Source organism: Microcebus murinus, chromosome 1 (genome assembly GCF_040939455.1).
Source record: "Microcebus murinus isolate Inina chromosome 1, M.murinus_Inina_mat1.0, whole genome shotgun sequence".
NCBI classification, from domain to species: Eukaryota; Metazoa; Chordata; class Mammalia; order Primates; family Cheirogaleidae; genus Microcebus; species Microcebus murinus.
In genome coordinates this window covers 67,780,084-67,797,702 of record NC_134104.1, presented here as the reverse complement: position 1 = coordinate 67,797,702, position 17,619 = coordinate 67,780,084, and the positions used below count along the sequence as shown (strand labels likewise).

General features: G+C 37.1%; 1 protein-coding gene across 9 annotated transcripts in view; it reads right to left on the bottom strand.

Annotated features, from left to right (window-relative positions):
• Positions 1-17,619, bottom strand: part of RUBCN (rubicon autophagy regulator) — a 71,693-nt gene that overhangs the window by 29,245 nt on the left and 24,829 nt on the right. For all 9 annotated transcript variants that reach the window (XM_076002503.1, XM_076002508.1, XM_076002480.1 and 6 more), the window contains one exon: positions 8,031-8,184. In XM_076002503.1, the coding sequence (XP_075858618.1) occupies positions 8,031-8,069 (39 nt within the window). In that variant the 5' untranslated portion in view covers positions 8,070-8,184. The remainder of the gene's footprint in view (positions 1-8,030; positions 8,185-17,619) is intronic.

Sequence of the window (17,619 nt, the reverse complement as noted above, 5' to 3'; positions counted from 1 at the left end):
AATTCTCAGTCCTAGTTAAAATGGAATAAGCCTGAACATGACAGCAAAATGTTTATACCATGAAAACCCAATTGTTCTTTTTCAGAATCCTTTCTGAGACTATTGGGCAAAAATTAAAATTGAAATCTAAATCATTAAAAAAATACAGGGCCGTATGAGGTGCCTCACGCCTATAAACCGAGCACTTTGGGAGGCCAAAGCAGGAGGACTGCTTGAGGCTAGGAGTTCAAAACCAGCCTAAGCAAGAGCAAGACCCTGTCTCTACAAAAATCAGAAAAATTAGCCAGTCGTGGTGGCGCATGCCTATAGTCCCAGCTACTCGGGAGGCTGAGGCAGGAGGGTGCCTTGAACCCAGGAGTTTGAGGTTGCTGTGAGCTAGACTGATGCCAACGGCACTCTAACCTGGGCAACAGAGCAAGACTCTGTCTCAAAAATAAATAAATAAATAAATAAAAATTAAAAATGAAGTAATAAAAGTAATGGAAGAAACTATGCGAAAACATTTTTAATAATCACAGAGTAGAGAAACCCTGTGTAAGCATCACACAAAGCCTAGAAATCATAAGAAAAACTATTAATTTGACTTATTGTAAACCAGATACTTTGGCAGAGAAAAAGCCACCATAAGAAATATCAACAGACACACTAGGAAAAAATATTTGCAACTCCCATAACACACAAAGGACTAATTCTCTTAATAAATAAATAAAGAGGTTCTATAAATCAGTAGAAGACTAACAATCTAAGGAGAAAGAGAATAAAATAGGAAAAAGTTCACAAAGAAAAAATTTAATGACTCTTATAAACATCCTTTCATGGTAAGAGAAATGTAACTACTTACCTATTGTACTGGCAAAGTTCAAAAAGTTTAATAATACCCTGTATTGGCAAGGGTATGGGGAATCAGATACTCTTATACATTGCTAGCAATGGTATAAATACACATAACTTCCTGGAGGGCAATTTAGTAACAGTTATCAAAATTCAAATGCACATACTCTTTAACCTAAGAATTCTAGGAATTTATCCTATGGTAAAGGGCAAAATTAGCCTCTCTTTTATAGAGAGGCACTATTACTAATAGCCCATGATTGGAGACAATCTAAATATCCTCACCAGGGGATTGGCTAAATAAATTATGGTACATATTGGGTGTCGGGCAGGTGGGAGGGGGGAGGAGGGGATGGGTATATACAAAGACAATGAGTGAGATGTGCAACGTTTGGGGGATGGTCATGCTTGAAGCTCTGACTCGAGGGGGGAGGGGATATGCGCAATATACATAACCTTAACATTTGTATCCCCCGTAATATGCTGAAATTAAAAATAATAATAATAAAAATTATGGTACATACAATGGACTATTATAAAATGAGAGTTATAAAAAAGAATGAAGGCGCTCTTATGTAATGATTTAAGATGAATTACAAGATATATTCAGTGAAAAAGGCAAGGTGCAGAAGAGTGAGTACAGTATGCTCACTTTGCTAGGAGGTGTAGCAAAGACAAGTATTCATATATATTGGCTTTTATAATCATAAAAATTCTCTGGAAGGAAACTAGTAAACCGTAGTTACCTATGGGATTAGAAAGGAGTAAGACTTCATTGTTTACAATTTTATACTTTTTGATTTTTTAACCATGTAAAATGTATTGTCTATTTAAAAAATTAAATATCTTTAAAGCAAGTTACAGAGTGATATATATATATATATAGTACAATCTTAATATTTTTAAAAATACATAAATCCATAGAAAAAAATTACCAAAATGTTAAAAGTGGTTGTTATTACTTGGTGTTGAGACTATTGGTGATATTAACTTTCTTCTAAAGTCTTTTTGGTATTTTCTGAATTTTCAATGAATAAAATTATATTACTTATATATTCAGGAAACAAACACAGAGTTCTTTTTCTTTATTATTGTTCTTTTTAAAATTGGGCTATATATGTTGCCAAGAACAAGTTTCTTCCCGACAGTGGAGAAATGAGGAATCCTTTCACTTCTATTTAGTTGAGCAATCTCAGGAACTGAGTTTCTCCACATTTCTAAGCATAAGAAAGGTTATCAAACATGCCTTGCCTTATGGAAGGCCTAAAAAGCAACCCAGATGCGGGCTGTCAAGAAAAATGAGATCCCTCTAAGAATATGGTCATACTGTTATAGCTCTCCTAAGGCCTCGAATGATTTTTTAAAAATTCAACACACATTCCATACACATCCCTTTGAAAGCACATAACAGATTAAGACCAACATGAATCATTGTATCCCTTCCCCACCCCACCAAGAGCACACCACCCAGAATAGCTTCCTAATGACACAGCAGCCCAAGACCTTTGAAAGCCTTAATCTTTAAAGAGGAAATGAAAGGGAATGACAAATTCTTGACACACACTTTAATTATTAGACCTTTACAAGGCAGAATAGAGCAACAATGAAATTGGCATGGATCTTTTGCTTTTGATTCTTCCCATTAGAGCCTGCAGTTGCTAAGTGTGTGTGAACACATGACACATTTGCCTGGTTTGCTCTGCTTCCACTTATTAACACTACTGTGTTTTTGGTTTTGTTTTTTGAGACACAGTCTCACTCTGTTGCCCAGGCTAGAGTGCTGTGGTGTCAGCCTAGCTGACAGCAACCTCAAACTCCTGGGCTCAGGCAATCCTCCTGCCTCAGCCTCCCGAGTAGCTGGGACTACAGGCATGCACCACCATGACCAGCTAATTTTTTTCTATATATTTGTAGTTGTCCAGCTAATTTCTTTCTATTTTTAGTAGAGACGGGGTCTCACTCTTGCTCAGGCTGGTCTTGAACTCCTGACCTTGAGCAATCTTCCTGCCTCGGCCTCCCAGAGTGCTAGGATTATAGGTGTGAGCCACCATGCCCAGCCAAAACTACTGTTCTTTTACAAGTGACCATATGCTTTGATATTTTTAATTCTGATGACCAGGTGCCTTCACAGATATTACCAATTTTAATAACTATAACAAAATATGTTAATAATATTTTGCATTTACCAAGCATCTTTCATTTGAGAATCTATTGACTTCATTCACATTTTTTTCCTGGCAAAGATGGTAAAACTGTCTTGTAACATGGGTAAGTGATTACTTTAGATGACAATGTAATTTTAGTCATAGAGCTAAGAAAAGAACACATTTGCTATCATCACGCAAGAACTTGAACCACTAAATGACAGTACCACTAACCTCATAGCTATTTTGGTCAACAGCCAGGGAAACCTACGTTGAGTTTTTGTAAAACATGTTAGCATGATTTCCAAGTTTCTGGCTAAGTAGGTCAATGCCACAAATTAGTAAAGAACATTAAGAGGAAGGGCGAACTCATGAGAGAAAATAAATTTAGTTTTGGTCATGTTGTGCTTGGGCCTGTAGGACAGATAGCCAGATGATAATATATAGGAGACAGCTAGTCTTCTTGATCTGGAGTTCAGCAGAGATGTCTGAGCTAGGGGTCATCAGTGTATGGGTGATATTTAATACAAGTGGATGAGATTGCTTCAAGAAAATATAGAGTAAGAAGAGATAAGGAAAAATGACAGAATCCCATTTAAAAACAAGACAGCTGAGTGCAAAAGCTCACACCTGTAATCCCAGCACTTTGGGATGCCAAGGCAAGAGGACTGCTTGAGACCAGGAATTTGAGACCAGCCTGGGCAACATAGCAAGACCCCATCTACACAAAAAAATTTAAAAATTAGCTGGGTGTAGTGGTGCATGCCAAAGTCCTAGTTACTCGGGAGGCTGAGGCAGGGGGATCACTTGAGCCCAAGAGTTTGAGGTTGCAGTGAGCTATGATCATGCCATTGCACTCTAACCTGGGTGACAGAGTGAGATCCTGTCAAAAAATAAAACAGAAAAAATTCTAAGAGGAAGAAATTCCAGACAAAGAAACTGAGAAGTGGTTATAGAGGAAGGCCAATATTTCTGTGGCATCAGAAGATAATGTTATACAAGTCAAGGAATGATGATGGTCAACAGTGTTGAACACAAGGTCATGTTCAAATGAGAAATGCTCCTTGGATTTGGTAACGTGGACGTTATTTTACTTAAAATGCAGTGCAAGATCACCAGTAGTAAGGGTAGAAATCAGATTTCCATGGATCAACTTATTTGCTTTGCAAATTCTAATGTTCTTTTTTGTTTTTGTTTTTGAGACAGAGTCTCACTTTATTGCCTAGGCTAGAGTGAGTGCCGTGGCATCAGCCTAGCTCATAGCAACCTCAATCCCTGGGCTCAACTGATCCTACTGCCTCAGCCTCCTGAGTAGCTGGGACTACAGACATGCGCCACCATGCCCGGCTAATTTTTTTTGTATATATGTTTTTAATTGGTCAATTAATTTCTTTCTATTTTTAGTAGAGACGGGGTCTCACTCAGGCTGGTTTCGAACTCCTGACCTCGAGCAATCTGCCCACATTGGCCTCCCAGAGTGCTAGGATTACAGGCGTGAGCCACCACGCCTGCCCTAATGTTCTTAATTATTGTTTTCCACAGGACTTTCTAATTACTATATGTAATTAGAAAGTAAAAAAATGAAAAGAACATTTATTAATTATGACATATGTGCCACAAACAGTGGCAAATTTGTATGTGATTTCCTTTAATTTTCCCATCAAGATTTATTTTATGAAATAAATACTATTATCCTCATTTTTATATATGAGAAGAGCAAGGTTCAAAAAAAATTAATATTACCTAATAGCTAAGATTAACTACAACTATGTTTTCTAATGCTTTTCACCTAATTCTCACAGTAACCCTAGGAGGTTGGTAGCAGTGTTATCTTACCTCATAAATGAGGAAACAGAAGCACAAAGAGTTATGTAACTTACCCACAAAGTTAATGGTAAAGCTGAGGTTAAAATGTGAGCAGTGAGACTCAAAAGTCCATAATTTTAACTACCATGTCATTTTATTTCCCAAGGACTTGAACAGTGAGTCTGGATTCTGATCTAGGTTCTGTTTGATTCCAAATATTTTTGTCACAATGTTGCTTCCAAATTCCTAGAATGGTGTTTTTAAAATGATGACCTCCCACAAAAAAGGTTGGGTAAAGAAAAAAATAAATAAATAAATAAATAAATAAATAAAAAATAAAATAATGACCATTAAGAATTTAGCTCTTTAAAGCAGAAGTTTTTTCCTACCTTTAAAATTCTTTGAGAGGGCCTCACCTTTAGAACTTACTCTGAATAGAAAAAAAATCTAACCTAAGCAATCTTTTCACTAAATTCTGAAAATATCCAACAGGCACACTGGTTTAAAGATACTGTTCAGAGGTAATATATACCTTTTACTAGAAGGGAAGGCAACACATTAAATCCTATCAAGTATGAATACTTTAATACCAATTAGTTGATTAGATTTTTTAAATTGTAACTACTAGCAGAGAAATTCTGATAAAAAAGAAACACAAGGCCAGGCATGGTGGCTAAGCCTGTAATCCTAGCACTCTGGGAGGCCAAGGCAGGAGGGATCGTTTGAGCTCAGGAGTTCGAGACCAGCCTGAGCAAGAGTGAGACTCATGTCTCTACGAAAAATACAAAGAAAGTAGCTGGACAACTAAAAATATGTAGAAAAAAATTAGCTGGGCATGGTGGTGCATGCCTGTAGTCCCAGCTACTTGGGAGGCTGAGGCAGGAGGATTGCCTGAGCCCAGAGTTTGAGGTTGCTGTGAGCTAGGCTGATGCCATGGCCACTCTAGCCTGGGCAACAGAGTGAGACTCTGTCTCAAAAAAAAAAAAAAAAAAAAGAAACACAAGATTGGCTCAGGGAACAGGAACTCCAAGAAATAACACTAGACCTTGACATGTGAAGACATGAGTGTTTTATTAGAGGGATCCCCAACTTATGCTGAATTATATAATTATTTCATTATATATTACAATGTAATAACAATAGAAATAAAGTACACAATAATGTAATGCAATTGAATCATCCTGAAACCATTCCCCCCTCCCCAGTCTTTGGAAAAATTGTCTTCCTTGAAAACGGTCCCTGGTGCCAAAAAAGGTAGGGAATGACACTGTTTTAGAACATACAATTATGCATGTATTTGTGAGGTTGAATATTTAAAAAGTAGGAGGATACCAAACCCCAATGACTCACCTGACACTTTTATCCAGAACAAAATCATTTAAGACACTGCAAACGCAGTAATTGCCCGAGATAAAACAAAAACCATTAAGTATTATTGCATTCCACTTATTTTCAAACTTCTAAACTTATTAGAGTGTTTGAGGATATAAAGAAAAAGAAACTCAACATCAATAAAGTTTATGGTAAAAACAATTTAAGCTATAATCAAAACTACCATTCATAAGTATTAATCAGTTGTCAACAAAGTAATGCTCAAAGAATATTCTAAAAATACAATATTTTGTAAATATTTCTCACATGTGTCCTAGGAGGCTAAGAGGAAAATCCCAATGACTCATCGATGTCCTTCTACTCCTCATCGTCATCGTAGCACAACAGCTAGTCAGCTGTTACTATGCTCTAAGTGCTTTACATATATGAACTCATTTAATCCTCACAACAACCCTAGAAGTACATAAATATTACCTCGTTTTACTAGTGAGGAAACTAAAGTACAAAGAGGTTAAGTATCTTGCCCAAGGTTACATAGTTAGTTTATGAAAGAGCTGATATTTGAACCCAGACCGTCTGGCTCTACTCTGAACCACACTACCCATTAACTATTCATGTTAATCCTCCTCTCTTCTTTTTACCTCTTGTTTTTACTAGCCACTTCTATACTGTTTTCACTAGTCACTTCTAGAGTTTTCACATGTATTTTGAAGATGAATTCTCACTACTCCTGCCAGGAAAGTACATAATTCTTCCTTCCTATTACTAATTTGAAGTAAAGATAGTAATAGCAAAAGTCTAAGTTTAGGGAACAAGGTAAAATTCTAATCCACAAAGAATCAGGAAGAATTGCTGATTTTGTAGTAGAAAAGGAATTTTAGTCCTAATTGTACCAATCTCATCAAGCCTAAGCAATTTATAATCACTAGAACACACTAGTTTCTAGGCAAAGGATTTCCCAAAGGAAAGTACATTTAATGTAACTGAGTATATGGAGTTTCACCTTCTCGTTCCACAGAAATAATTCCTGGATGAAAGCCAGAGACTAACTGAATACATTTTTGCCTTGGCTATTTTTCTTCCTTTATTCTATCTATTTCTGAAAAAAAAGTATGGTTTTAAACCAAAACTAAGATTCAGAAGAAAAAGCTTCCTGACCATGGTTGGCTAAAAATGGTCCTCCAAGATGTCCACATCCTAACTCCCAGAACCTGTGAATGTTACCTTTTATGGCAAAAGGGATTTTGCAGATGTGATTAAATTAAGGATCTTGAGCTGGGGGATTATCTTAAATGATCCAGGCAAGCCCACTGTAATTAATTACAGGAGTCCTTTAGGAGAGAGACAGGAGAGATGATGGGGAGGGAAGGTGATGAGAAAGCAGAGACAGATTTAAAGATGCTATGCTGCTGGCTCTGAAGATAGAGAAGTGGCCAAGAGCCAAAGCATATAGGAATGCTCTAGAAGCTGGAAAAAGCAAGGAAACAGATTCTCCCCTAGAGCCTCCAGACTGAGTACAGCCCTGCAGCACCTTGGTCTCAACCTAGTGAAACTCATTTCAGACTTCTGACCTCAAGAACTGTAAGATAATACAGTTGTGTTCTAACCATTAAGTTTATAGTTATTTGTTAAAGCAACAACAGGAAACTAATAAACTGACCTAACCTCTTGTTGCTGATTTGCTGTCCTACCCAGGAATGTATTCATTCCACTAACATCTATGGTATAATACATGAGGCACTAAATGAAATATTCTGGATACAAAAAAAAAATATGTATTTTTTTTTGTCACAGTCTTGCCCTCAAGAGCTCATAAGACTAGTGGCCTTCATGTTTTCCCTGCCAATCAACTTTATGCAACTGTTTATTTCCAACAAATGATTCAGCCAATCTGCCAAAAAACAAGAGTTCTCCTACCTGGTCATGGATGAGTCCATGATAGAGAATGCTCTGCATGTCCCTGCAAAGCCTCTCCAGGCCACCATACTTGGACCAGACGTTCGGGCTGTTGGTTGACACCAAACCCTCCACAGTAGTTTTCAAATTTCCCAGCAACTGCCAGTGCTCCCTCCTGCAAAGGCATCAATTATAATAATGGTTAATTTAACTTTGTTGTACCTGATCCTAATCATGTCAAAGAAAGTCTAAACCAAGAAGTCTCTTGCCACACATCTTAACATTCTCTCTCCTATTTAATTTTACACTTGGGCATAAGACTCAACTCTGAGCAGATTAAAGTTGTAAAGAGCACTAAGATAGAAAACAAAAAACCTCACATTTAAATGGGACATTATGCCATTATGCTTTGTAAAGTGATTTTCATCTACTTTCTTGTTCAACCCTCACATAAGTAACCTATAACCCTATGTTTATAGGAGTATATCCTGTTAAGATAATTCTGAACAATGACAGTACATGTGCAACATATAAAAGAAATGGGCATCTGCTTAGAACCAAAAATCTTTTGCCAAACAAAAACAGCCAAAGAGCTACTTTTTATTTACTATATCTCCAAGCACTAACTACGACATAGTGAAGGACAGAAAATGCTTTCTATACATACCCATGTACAAATATTATGGATAAGAGTATAAATTGCCCATGATTTCCCCCCCACGATTTTTAAGCTAAAATCAACCAAAAATGTTTTAAATTTGCACTGAGCCACTTTGGGACATGCTCCAAACCAGTTAGCTACTGGCTCATTCTCCTAAACCATTTGAAGTATTTGGGTGGAAATGCTTGAAAACCTCAAAACTGCCCTAGATCATCTTCAAGGTTCCTCTTAAATTCCCAGCACTTCCTCAACACACCTTTCAACTCACTAAAAACTCAAAACCAACTGCAATGAAATGAAAAGAGCTTGATGTACTGAATCAAACTAGATAAGGAAAACAGGAGATAAAGTGTCAAACTATTTTTGGGGGGCCCCCAATTGTTACCTTATACACTCTATCTTGCCCTTCCATTTCTTACAACTCTTTCCTCTTTGCAAGGACAGTCATGGGAATGGCAATGATTTCTTCAGAGAACTTCCACCGTAACCTTTTTATATCATTTAAAGACCTATGGGGGTGGGAGGGTCCTGATTTAGGATCCTTTCTAATTCTAACAATACTCAAAATTAACCTCTTTTATACATTTTCTGAGTTTTTTTAGGAAAGTGGATGAGTCAAGTAAAGGCAGACAAATAATATTCACAAATAAACAAAATGAATGAAGTTAGGTATGGTATAGGAGTGTCATTTAAAAAGAGAAGGCGTGAGGTGGCTCACGCCTGTAATCCCAGCACTTTGGGAAGCTGAGGCAGGGGAGGATCACTTGAGGCCAGGAGTTAGTGACCAGCCTGAGCAACATAGTGAGAATCTATCTCTACAAAAAAAAGAAAAGAAAAATTAGCCAGATGTGGTGGCTTATGACTAGAGTCCTAGCTACTCAGGAGGCTGAGGCAGGAGGATCACTTAAGCCTAGGAGTTTGAGGTTGCATTGAGCTACCATGATGCCACTCCACACTCTAGCCTGGGCAACAGAGTGAGATCTGGTCTCAAAAAAAAAAAAAAAAAAGTGCTGGAGAGGCAGCAGGTAGAGGCCAGATAGATCTCACTCCAGTTTGTTGTACTGAAGGCTCTGTGATCAAGAATTTATTTGAATTAGGAGACTCTAAGCCTTATACCATTAAACATTTGAGTCACCAGACTTCCCTTATTCCATTTCTATACCAGTCCTGGGAAATACCTCAAGATACCTAAAATGCACATAAGACTAAGGTGGTCACTAAAATGCCATTTATTGTTATATGTGAGAAACTGCCATCACAGAGGCCAACTGACTGCCAACCTTGCTTAGTGACTCTACATCTCCTATGCTCCCTCCTTAGAGCTAACTAACTTCTGGTTTGTTCTGACACAGTTTTCACATTCCAACAGGTTACAATCTAGTCTTACAGGCCTCAGAGCCAGCTGACTCATCGGATGCAGAGGTAACTCTGCATATCTCTGTTCTGATTCAGTCTGTATTGATCTTACAAGGTTAACTGTCAAAGAACATCATGATAAATCCTAAAAGCAGACATTAAGTACCCTACCATCCTAGGGCTTTGATTCTAAAATTATACAAACAGCACTAAAATCCTAGAAACTTTGAGTATTCTGATCTAATAATAACTTCTTCTGGGCAAAGCTAAAGAACTTCCCTTCCTCACAATGAAGTGTCCCTAAGATGCCAAAGCTACAAAAGAATGTGGCCCTTATTCTAAGACACACTTAAACAATCTATGTTTGGTATGTGTTCATGCAGCAGAAAAGTAAACTTTAAATTTTTTTAATTTACATAGCTAGTCTGTTTACTGTCATCTTTTTAAAAAATTTATCATTGACACATAATAATTGTACATATTATGGGGTACACCATGAAGTTTCAGTACATATATATATTGTGTAATGATCAAACCAGAGTAATTAGCATATCCATCACCTTAAACATTTATCATTTCCTTATGATGAGGACATTCAAAAACCTCTCTTCTAGCGGTTTTGAAATATACAATACATTGTTGTTAACTCTAGTCATCCTACTGTGCAATAGAACTGTGGTCCCCACCCCCAGCCCAAGGACTGGAACTGGTCCATGGCTTGTTAGGACCAGGTTATACAGCAGGAGGTGAGCTGCGGGCAAGTAAGCAAAGCTTCATCTGTCAGTGTCCATTGTCCACTGTCCAGTGTCCAGAGCACACACACCTTTTCTTATATACAGAAGTGAGATGGCTTTCTAAAGGTAGATTGCTGGCCAGAGTTTTTGAGTTATGAGAACTACTCCAGAGATTTCTTTTAGAACAGTCACCACTGGCAGCACATTTCAGTGATAGAGAATGGGTCACAAAACTTGCTTACCTGTGTGAAATATTCAACCTGCTCAACAAACTCAACCTGTCATTTCAGGGGAGAATGACAGCTATGTTCAAGTCAGCAGATAAAGTGGCTGCATTCAAAGCCAAACTGGAATTATAGGCTGGGCGCTATAGCTCACGCTTGTAATCCTAGCACTCTGGCCGAGGCGGCGGATAGCTCAAGGGCAGGAGTTCGAAACCAGCCTGAGCAAAGCGAGAGCCGTCTCTACTAAAAATAGAAACAAATTAATTTGCCAACTAATATATATAGAAAAAATTAGCTGGGTATGGTGGCGCATGCCTGTAGTCCCAGCTACTCGGGAGGCTGAGGCAGTAGGATCGCTTGAGCCCAGGAGTTTGAGGTTGCTGTGAGCTAGGCTGACTCCACAGCACTCACTCTAGCCTGGGCAACAAAGCAAGACTCTGTCTCAAAAAAAAAACACAAAAAAACTGGAATTATGGGGGCAACGAGTGAACATTAGGATTTCTGACATGTTTCAAACATTAGCAGAGATCTTGAAAAAAACTGAGCCAGGGCCTTCTTTCTCCCAGCTAGTGCGTGATCACCTATCTCAACTTTCAACAGAGTCTGAGCAGTAATTCCCAATCACAAAAGACACCCCCCCCCCCCCCCCCCGCAACAAGGAAGGAATGGATCTGCAACCCATTTGTGAATAAGCCAGGTGAATCGACTCTGTCCGTACATGCTAGAAGAGGATCAACTGCTTGAGATTGCAAATGATGGTGGCCTTAAAAGTATTTTTAAGACAACTTCAAGTCTTCATACATTCTGGATTAAAATCAAGACAGAAAATCCTGACTGCTACAAAAGCACTGAAAAGCCTGTTTCCATTTCCAATATACTATCTTTGTGAAGCAGGGTTTTCTGCAGTGACAGCAACCGAAACAAGATTACAGAGTAGACTGGACATAAGCACACACTTCAGTGTCACTATCTCCCATCACTCCCAGATGGGACTGACTAATTGCAAGAAAACAAGCTCAGGGCTCCCACTGATTCGGCATTATGGTGAGTTGTATAATTACTTCGTTATATATTAAAATGTAATAATAATAGAAATAAAGTGCACAATAAATGTAATGTGCTTGAATCATCCTGAAACGATCTCTCATTCCCCCATACCCCCAGTCCATGGAAAAATTGTCTTCCATGAAACCAGTCCCTGATGTCAAACAGGCTGGGGATTGCTGCAATTGAATACCAGAACTTACTCCTCCTAATTGTAACTCTGTACTTGTCATTAACCAATCTTTCTCTATTGTCCTCTCCCCTCTACCTGTTGACCAATCTCTCTCCATTCCCTTCTCCTCCCTACCCTCTCCATCCTCTGGTAATCACTAATCTATTCTATGTATTTTTTTTTTTTTTTTTGAGACAGTTTCACTTTGTGCCCAGGCTAGAGTGAGTGCCATGGTGTCAGCCTAGCTCACAGCAACCTCAATCTCCTGGGCTCAAGCAATCCAGCTGCCTGAGCCTCCCGAGTAGCTGAGACTACAGGCATGCGCCAACATGCCCAGCTAATTTTTTCTATATATATTTTTAGTTGGCCAATTAATTTGTTTCTATTTTTAGAAGAGGTGGGGTCTCGCTCAGGCTGGTTTCAAACTCCTGACCTCGAGCAATCCACCAGCCTCGGCCTCCCAGAGTGCTAGGATTACAGGTGTGAGCCACTGCACCCAGCCTATTCTATGTATTTTTATGTTAACCAGGCTGGTCTGGAACACCTGGCTTCAAGTGATCATCACACCTCAGCCTCCCAAAGTGCTAAGATTACAGGTGTGAACCACTGTACCTGGCTGGTATTTTTAATTTTTTGATGAATCTCTAAACTAATCTCCATAATGGCTTTACTAATTTACATTACCACCAGCAGTGTGTAAGGCTTCCCTTTTTTCACAGCCTCACCAACACTTGCTATCTTCTGATTTTTTTTTTCTGTTGCTGTTGGACTCAGTCTGCTAATATTTTTTTTTTTTGAGGATTTTTGCATCTATGTTCATCAGGTATACTGGCCTGCAGTTTTCTTTTTTGTGTGTGTCCTCGTATGGTTTTGGTATCAGTGTAATGCTGGCCTCACAGAATGAGTTTGGAAGAATTCCCTTCTCTTCATTTTTTTTTTTAAATAATTTGAGAACTAGTATTATTTCTTCTTTAAATGTTTGGTAGAATTCAGCAGTAAAGCTATCTTGTCCTGGGCTTTTCTTAGATGGAAGACTTTACTGATTCAATCTCATTACTCATAATTTGTCTGTTGAAGTTTTCTATTTCTTCACAATTTATTAGTCTTGGTAAATTTTACGTGCCCAGAAATTTCTTTCTTTCTTCTAGGTTCTCCGATTCGTTGGTATATAGTTGTTCATAATCTCTAATGATTCTTTGTATTTCTTTTTTCTCTTTTACCAAACACAGTAGTAGTAAAGATCCTTTGTATTTTTGTGGTATCAGTTGTAATGTCTCCTTTGCTGTCTCTGATTTTATTTATTTGAGTTTCTCTCTTTTGTTCTTAGTCTAGCCAAAGGTTTGTTAATTTTGTTTATCATTTCAAAAAAAAACAACTCTTTGTTTTGTTAATCTTTTGTATTGTTTTTTCAGTCTCTATTTCCTTTACTTCTGCTGTGATCTTTATTATTTCTTTTTTTCTACTAATTCTGGCTTGGTTTATCCTTGTTTTCTGCTTCCTTGAAGTAAAATGTTAGGTTGTTTATTTGATATCTTTCTACTTATTGTATGTAGACATTAACTGCTATAAACTTCAATCTTAGTACTGCTTTTACAATACCCTATTGGTTTGGATATGCTGTGTTTCCATTATCATTTGTCAAGAAATTTTCTAATTTCCTTTTCAATTCCTTCATTGACTCATTTGTTGTTCAGAGCATATTATTTAATTTCCTTGTATTTGTATAGTTTCCTAAGTTCTTCTTGTTATTGATTTCAAGTTTCATTGTATTGTGGTTGGAAAAGACACTTGATATGATTTCAATTTTTAAAAATTTGTTGACATTTGTTTTCTGGCCTACCATATGATCCATCTTGGAGAATATTCTGTGTGTTGTTGAGAATGTGTATTCTGCGGCTGTTGGGCAGAATATTCTGTATATATCTGTTAGATCCATTTGGTCTAAGGCAGGGGTCCTCAAACTTTTTAAACAGGGGGCCAGTTCACTGTCCCTCAGACCATTTGGAGGGCTGGACTATAGTTTAAAAAAAACTATGAACAAATTCCTATGCACATATCTTATTTTGAAGTAAAAAAATGGGCAAAAATTAATTTAAAAAAAAAAAGCAGAACAAAAAAATAAAAAAATAAAAAAAATAAAAACCCTTTGTAACAACAACAACAACAAAAAAAAACGGGCAAAAACACCTGCATGTGGCCTGCAGGCCGTAGTTTGAGGATGCCTGGTCTAGGGTGTAGTTTAACTCCGCTGTTTCTTTATTTACTGTCTGATCAGTCCATTGCTAAAAATGGGATATTAAAATCCCCTATTATTATTATATTGGAGTCCATCTCTCTTCCTCTAGGTCTATTAATATTAGCTTTATATATTTAGGTGCTCCAATGTGAGATGCATACATATTTGCAATTGTATATCCTCTTGCTGACTTGATGCCTTCATCATTATATAATGACCTTCCTTGTCTACTTTTATAGCTTGTGATTTTAAGTCTATTTTATCTCATATAAGTATAGCTATTTCTGTTCTCTTTTGGTTTCCATTTGCACAGAATATCTTTTCCCATCCTTTCACTTTTAGTCTATGCATGCCCTTAACAGATGGAAGTGAATTTCTTGCTTCAGTTCTGAAGCAAAAATTCACTTCTATAGTTCTGCCTGACTATATACTAATGAGTATAATCAGTATATACTAATATAATAATCAGTATATACTAATCAGTATATAGTTGGGCAGTCTTTTTTTTTTATCCATTTGGTCACTCTAAGTCTTTTAATTGGAGAATTTAATCCATTTATGTTAAAGTAATTATCAATAAATAAGGTCTTACTACTGCCACTTTGTTACTTGTTTTCTAGCTATTTTGTAGTTCCTTTCTTCCCTTTTCCCTCTCTTACTGTCTTCCTTTGTGGGATGGTGATTTTCTATACTTGTGTGTTTTGATTCCTTGTTTTCCATTTTTGGTGTATCTATTGTAGGTTTTTGCTTTGTGATCACCATGAGGCTCACAAAAAACATCTTGTAGTTATACTGAGTTATTTTAAACTGATAGCAACTTAATATTCATCATTAAGATAGGAAAAGCAACAAACAAAAACTCCATTCTTTATTCTCTCCCACATTTGGAATTTTTAATGTCCCATATTACATCTTTTTATATTGCCCACCTCTTATAGTATTTTCATCTTTTTATGAGCCTTTGCCCCAATGACATAATTATCATTATCAAAGAGTTGAAATACTTCATTCAATTTAAGCCCATACACAGTGGTTGATTAAACCATTTATGCCTGAATCTTGGGTGCAAGTAAACAGATCACCAGGGAGAAATCAAACATTCATTCTTTTTTTTTTTTAACCACATTTTCAGCAGGTAAGGTCAATTTTTCCTAGGTTAAACCTGTTTGATAATAATTATTTGGATGGTATCACCCTGTATTCACATGTAACCTCTATCTGGGCACAGCCTTTGAAGCATATTAGGTTCAAAGCAGCTCGTGGTAGAGACATTCCTGCAAGAACACAGAATGTTCTCCTTTAATCACCATAAATTAAAAGCATGTCTTTCTAAGCATCTCACTCTATGCCAAGGATGAAGGAATCAGGCCTGAGTAGCAAAGGAAAGCATAACCCATCTCCACCAGAATCATTTTCATCAACTCACAGTAAAGCAAATCTCAGAATAAAGTCCCATTTATTTTCTTCTGGGATGATTCTGACCACTATCCTCCTTTAAAGAGGAATAGAAATTGCTTAGGTGACTCAAAGAAGAATATCTAGAAAAAATTTTCCTAAATGCCAACTCAGTCTTAAGATTGCCAAATTACAATAAGAAGTAATACTCAGGATTAAAATTAAAAAGTTATGAACAATGATTTTTAAAAAATTACTATACCATATAACTTATAACTAAAATATAACTGATCACTAAAAATAAGTGAAATATATGATAATAAACAAGTACTTTACAATTGTAAAATGAGATTCAACATAAGAAATATATATTGGCATATCTTCAATCCCCAAACATTCTTTTCAGTGGTAAAAGGAAACAGCTTCAGCTTATTGGCACATCCCTTCCACAGGGTGCTGTTTATCTGGAACAGGTCATGGTATCATTACCTGAGATCATAGTTGAAGGTCAGGTTGTCCCAACTCAGGTAATGATTTGATGCCCGGTGTGGAAGGAGAAAGGCAGGATATCCATATGATAGAATATCATTAAAGAATAAAAAAATGTTTTGGTCAAAAAGAGTTTCCAGGCTGGGCAAGGTGATTCATGCTTATAATCTCAGAATTTTGGGAGGCAGAGGCAGAAGGATTGCTTGAGGCCAGGAGTTCAAGACCAGCCTGGGCAACATAGTGAGAACCCCTTCCTATGAAAACTAAAAACAATTTGGCTGGGCATGGTGGTGCACACCTGTAGTCCCAGCTACTTAGGAGGCTGAGGCAGGAAGATCACTTGAGCCCAGGAGTTGGAGGTTGCAGTGAGCTATGATTATGCCACTGTACCACTGTACTCCAGCCTGGGCATCTTAGTAAGACCCTGTCTTCTTTAAAAAAAAAAAAGTCTATTTATGGCCTCCAAGGACCTCCTTGATCTAATCATTACTTCCTGTTTAACCTAAGCTCTCATCCTTAGTAAATACTGTTCCAAGTAAGCTGATTTATTCACAGAAGTCCTAAAAAACAACAATAACAAAAAACCTTTAAAAAGAGTTTCCAAAGCTAAAATTGTATGTATAGTCTTAACATAAAAATACTAATGGAAATAATATGTTAATAGTGATTAACTTTATTGATATGAGGGAAATACAGAGAAAAGGGGGACTGTTTAGGCCTTCCCTGAGACTAGCAGTCAATACAGGATCAATAATCTGAACAAAGTCAGCAAATGAGTGACTGGAAAGCCCCATAAAGGATTTTTTAAATAACCCAAGTATCAAGGTCTTCCCATGCTGAAAGAGTGTAGTCAGGCATGCCCCTGGGACTTTTGACACCAGAAAGTACTTCCTGGAAAGAAGTATTAGGTTCCTTCTTAAAGTAGAGAAAAACATAATTACATGAAATAATTATTGGTAACACTGAGGTAGCAAGAGACTACCAAATTTAATTTGTGTTTAATTTTTCTTCTTATCTGCCTATATATTTTCTGTTTTAATTATACAGTATTTAACCTGTAGACTATATAATTAAATATGCTGCTTTTAAAATAAATAATATGCTTTAAATAAATAATATGCTTACAGCAAAAAACATAATTGACTCTTTTATATAGTCTCTCAGCTCTGGGGCACCCAGGAGAACCTAACCATTAGCCAGTCCCATTCATTTAATGGCTGACAGCAGAATCTTTATGTCTAGGAGGGAATAAACAGTACCTTTAGGTATACTTTGGAACTTCATTACCTATTCAGCAAA